The sequence below is a fragment of the Morone saxatilis genome, unplaced genomic scaffold, assembly GCF_004916995.1.
Source record: "Morone saxatilis isolate NCDOM2014 unplaced genomic scaffold, NCSU_SB_2.0 Contig7, whole genome shotgun sequence".
NCBI lineage: Eukaryota > Metazoa > Chordata > Actinopteri > Moronidae > Morone > Morone saxatilis.
In genome coordinates, this window is record NW_023340246.1 from 4291283 (window position 1) to 4296315 (window position 5033).

Consider the following 5033-nt stretch of genomic DNA (forward strand, 5'->3'; position numbering starts at 1 on the left):
ACGTGACTGCAAAGTATGAATAGTTTTAGACAGTCAGTATTATACATAACGTGAATACTGTGACTATTCAGTTTACTGTATTGTCATTTTATTTAAGTCTACAACTTGTTCTTGGATTTTCTTGAATTTATAGATCATCTTAATGCAAGGCTTTATTACTGTACAGTACAACGTCCGGGAATGATAAAAGTGCATGTACACAAGAATACTGTCCAAAGTTATTTCCTTCTCCTGAGTGGTTCTCTGCTCTCCCTGACTCCTTACAGACCTGGTCAGCTTCCTTCTCTCCCAGGGAGCACACCCAGACATCCAGGACAAGAAGGGTCGCACCGCGGCCATGTTAGCCGCTGAGCAGGGCAATGATGCCATAGTAGCACTGCTGACCCAGAGCAATGCTAACCTGAGGCTACAAGACACCGAGGGCAAAGGTGAGCAGTAGCAGGCATGTGCAGATGGTTGGTTCTGGATAAATGAAACACATGGGGAGAACATTGTAGAACTTGACAGAATTAATACTTTAATAAATTAAGTAGTTTTACAGAGTTTGAAATATTTAAATTGCGAGAGACCTGAGCAACCAAAAATCTGCGCAGAAAAGACAGAGTACCATAGATAAGTCTCATATATTAACAACAACAAGCAAGGATAAACTATAAGGGACACTGATGGGAAATAAAAACTGTTTATTGGCAAAAACATTCAAATGTGATTATATAACAAAATATCAAAAAGGAATGTTATGTAGAAGGTGCATAGTAACAGAGATCCAGAGATACAAGACAGCAAAAGTAGAAGAGCAGAAAAGTTGGAAAAAAGTGGCCAGATCTACAAGGCTGGTTGGTTTAGTGAAGAGGAAGACAAATCCATATATGTGTATATATATATACACACACAATTCTAGATATATTCAGTAATAGGCAGAATATTCATCAATGTTGGTAACAAATACTCACTCGAGTCATTTATCAGGTAAAAACAATTTGCTTCTTGTAAATTTTTTAATATTTAAAATCACCTTAAAGTGGATACCTTTGAGTTTTCGACTGTCTGATGTTATATGCAATTTGAATTTGTTTGACTAAAAAATTAATTAATTTAAAAGATAATTTAGAGATTGATTTGTTTATATACATAATTATTAGTTGTAGCTATTTGTATAAAGAGATACACCTTAGTGCTGTTCCTAAAGGTATAATCGTGCCATCCATGTGTCCTTTTCTGTTAATTTGCCAAATGTAAAAGGGGCATCCTCTAAATCTCAAAATACAAGATTGGAAATTGCTATAACTGATTGACAGCTCTGATTAATGTTAGACATTTGGCCTTTTTGCCATTTATATTTTTGATTATCAGAAAATCATTTTTAATCCACAAGTTAAACTCACTTATATAATGTGCAGAAAGGTACCTATAATGGGAATAATTAATATGGCTTTAATTGCGAGAGGTAACGGAACAGTGTTCCTTCTACTGACCTATTCTCATTCGAGCTTCAAGTGTCGATTTCTCAAATAGTAGTGTTTTCCATCTCAAGTTAGACCAGCAGGTTCGTTCTGAATACCTTGCATTGTCTTACAACTCATGAAAATGCATGCTGCTCCTGTTTAGATATTGATGAGGAGGCTGTATCCTGGACAACTGAAAGTTCTTCTTCAGGATCTTTTTAAACCAATTGTGACTATGACCCCAATTACAGTTCATCCGGGGCATCAGTTACTGCAAATGGGACTTTGAGAGAGAGGTTGAGTTAGGCTGAAAAGTATTTGTGTGTGCTTTTGTGCATGAATGCATGCTTTTGTATAATGTATATACTGTATTTTGTATGTGTGTTCATGACTGTGTGTATGTGTGTGTCAGGGCACGTGGGTACATCTAATTAAAGATCAACCACTAATGGTGATCCTTTCCTGTGAAACATGCTGAGTAACCTGATATCATCCTGCACTATCCAAGAACCGGTTCGGGCCGGTATCAACACTCACAGCCAGGCCCTTTCCCCCAGTAGGCTGAGTGTCAATAGTCACACATTTGCCTGTATTATCCTCAGTATTATAGAGACTGGCTGGGTGGGGGGGAAAGAGGCAGCACTTGCCCCTCCCTCATTACCATGATTTAGTACCATTGTTCAAAGCCTTCAACCCCGCCAACTGCTCCAGTGTGGGTGCTCCGTGGCCAGATCAGACTGGTTGTACTGTGCAGCTCCCAGTTGTGAATGTGCGTAAAAAGAAAGTGAAAGGAAAAGAGAAAGCATTGTTGCCAGCGAAAGCTTTTTTGGGTACGTTAGAGTTGAAAAGGCAGATCAGCATGTGATCCTGGGGTGTCTACCCTGCATGAGCAGTTATAGATTTCTGGGCCCGAACACACAAAATTAAGACCACGCTGTGTTGAGATAAGATAAAATAAGCCTTTGTTGATCCCCATTGCGCAAATGCATGCAGTCCTCCCTTAAGCAAAATGAGAGTAATTGGTATGCAAAAGGAAGCTGTCAGAAGTGGGATTCGAACCCACGCCTCCAGAGGAGACTGCGACCTGAACGCAGCGCCTTAGACCGCTCGGCCATCCTGACATGTGGTGTGCTCATGGGACTCAATATAGATAATTATAGACAATTATGATGAAAAGCTGAATCCTATACACTCCTTATTAACACTTGTACCTCTCTCCTCCTCTCACTTTAGGTGTATTGTTTTACTGTAACTACCCCACCAATCGCCACACCCACTGCCTGCAGGTAGCGCTGAAGTGCCATGCAGACGCCAACAATGTGTCAGCGCAGGGGAATCATGTCTTCCAGTTGATGTGTGAAAAAGCCCAGGAGTGCACCCCCCTATGTCTCATCATGCTGGGTGGAGGGGCAGACCCTAATGCAACAAATCAGGTAAAAAATTGGATAACACTGAGGCATTATGGGAACTGAGGCAGAAGCATGGAGTATGTAAGAACTGATAGCTTATTTTTTGAGTACAAAACACAGTGATGCTGAAATATTAGCAGCAGTTATATGATTCAAGCTGTTGTCTCCTCAGAAAACCGGCGTCACAGCGTTAATGGAGGCAGCCAAGGCCGGATCCCTGCAGCTTGTTAAAACCATTCTCAAGAAAGGGGGAAACCCTAACGCCCTGGACAAAAAACGCCTCACAGCAGTACACTATGCCGCAATGGGGGGCTTTTTTGAGGTGCAGTATCTGCTCACCCAGTGTAACTTTTTTAGTATTAAAAAGATTACTAAATAATATGAAGTTGCAGTAAAAATAAAAAAAAGTTTTAACCACTCATTTGATTATAGCATTGTGATTGCCTCCCTACTTTAGCTGTTTTTCTTCTATGTTTTCTAAATTTCTTTTTCAGGCCCTAACTCAAATTACAGTAGTTCCTACTGCTAGCAATGGGATTTTAGATTTTGTAATGTGTTTCTCTGTGGCTTCAAGGTGCTTCAGGTGCTGTCTGCATACTCAGCAGACATGGGTGTGATCAATATGGATGACTGCACACCCCTACACTACGCTGCTGCCACAGGAAACGCTAACTGCTGCAAGTTCCTGGCACAGAGAGGTACTGTGAGAGAGTCACAGTAACAGACGTCCTGATGTCATTGCAGTGAATTTCAGCTCTTTTGGTTACCAAAGATTGTTCTGTGGTAACTACTCCTAATTCTGTAGGGATTAGTTAAGACAGGCTCTCTATTAGTCTCTTTTCGTAGATATATGTTTTAAACTTATGTCTCTGTTGTGATTCATGGAGCCAGGAAATTAAATTTTCTGCATGGTCAAGTATTTAAAAAAATAAATAAAGAAAATAATGTGGTAGTATATGCAGCTGCAAACACAAATTGAATTAGGTAATTCTACCTTGTGTTTATATTTTTCCTAAAACTGCACTCTATGTTCAGGTTGTAACCCCAAACTGAAGAACCAGGAAGGTTTTCTGCCACGTCAGATTGCCAAAGACGCTGGTCACAAAGCAGCAGCCAAGGAGCTAAGGAAAGCCGAGAGGCAACAGGGAAAAGGCAAGAAATCCAGCGAGGTCGGCCTCATGTCAGACCCTTGGGTCCTGACCCTCCACGACTGGTCTTACGAGTATGAGACTGAATTATGGCAAGCCTTTGGGAACAAATCAGACACAGTTACCACTGAGATGTTTATTTCAGTGTTAGAAGAACTAAAAGCTCCAGTCGAGCTAGACCAGCTCCATACAGTTATCTTAGCCCATGACAAGGGAAGAGAGGGCCGTATCAACATTAATGATTTCATCAAAGGTGTCAAGTACATCAAGAAACCATTCCTCCTCTCCTCTTATATGCCTAAAAAGAAAAAGGGAGAAAAGGGAGGAAAAGGAGGGAAGAAGAAAGGTAAATTTGTCCTCCCCTTGCCCATTTGCACCCTCCCACCTGAGCTTATGCCCCGGCGACCAGATGGAGGCCCACCCCACTTCATGATTGAGACATACTACAACTGTTCAGACATCCGTCGGTTCGACCCTGATCACCCACCAGAACATCCCATAATGAATGACTCAGGATGGTACCTCCAAAAGCCAGACAAGGTCTACGTCAATATCAACTACTGTGTGAAAAGTGGAGACCTGGAGACTCTGGACCTCGCTCTCAGTCAGGGGGTTCCTGTAGATGTTAGAGATCAGTTTTACAAGACCCCGCTGATGGCAGCCTGCTCCAGTGGCAACTACGAGGTGGCTCAGTACCTCCTCAGTCGGGGGTGAGAAAGATCAAGTTTTTGTTTTCCTTTTGGTTTTACACTTTTAGCATATACAACATATGTTTTAGTTGTTTTATATTTGTGTGTGTAACTAAAGTACTAATTAAGTGAAACACAGCTATAGCTACTATAATCAATATTTTAAAAAAAATGAAAGAAATGATCATTTGAAAACCATGTGACAAGGTCAAAGGTCTTGGTCATAAACCTACAGAACAGCTGTGAATTTGCAGCTCCCCATTGGCTTTACTGAGCTTTATAATGTCTTTCAGCTCATTGTTTGGCTGTCTTGGTGGGATACACTACTTAATAATAAAGATA

General features: G+C 41.0%; 1 protein-coding gene and 1 non-coding gene across 2 annotated transcripts in view; one reads left to right on the forward strand and one right to left on the reverse strand.

Annotated features, from left to right (window-relative positions):
• ankef1a (ankyrin repeat and EF-hand domain containing 1a) overlaps window positions 1-4712 on the forward strand; it is a gene marked incomplete at its 3' end in the record, with an annotated part of 6031 nt that extends 1319 nt beyond the window's left edge. The window contains 5 exon segments of the mRNA XM_035678956.1: window positions 267-428; window positions 2679-2878; window positions 3027-3176; window positions 3429-3552; window positions 3890-4712. Coding sequence (XP_035534849.1) covers window positions 267-428; window positions 2679-2878; window positions 3027-3176; window positions 3429-3552; window positions 3890-4712 — 1459 coding nt within the window.
• Window positions 2484-2566, reverse strand: trnal-cag. The gene has a single exon. It is a non-coding gene; the product is annotated as a tRNA-Leu (tRNA).
• Window positions 4713-5033: the final 321 nt, after the last annotated feature.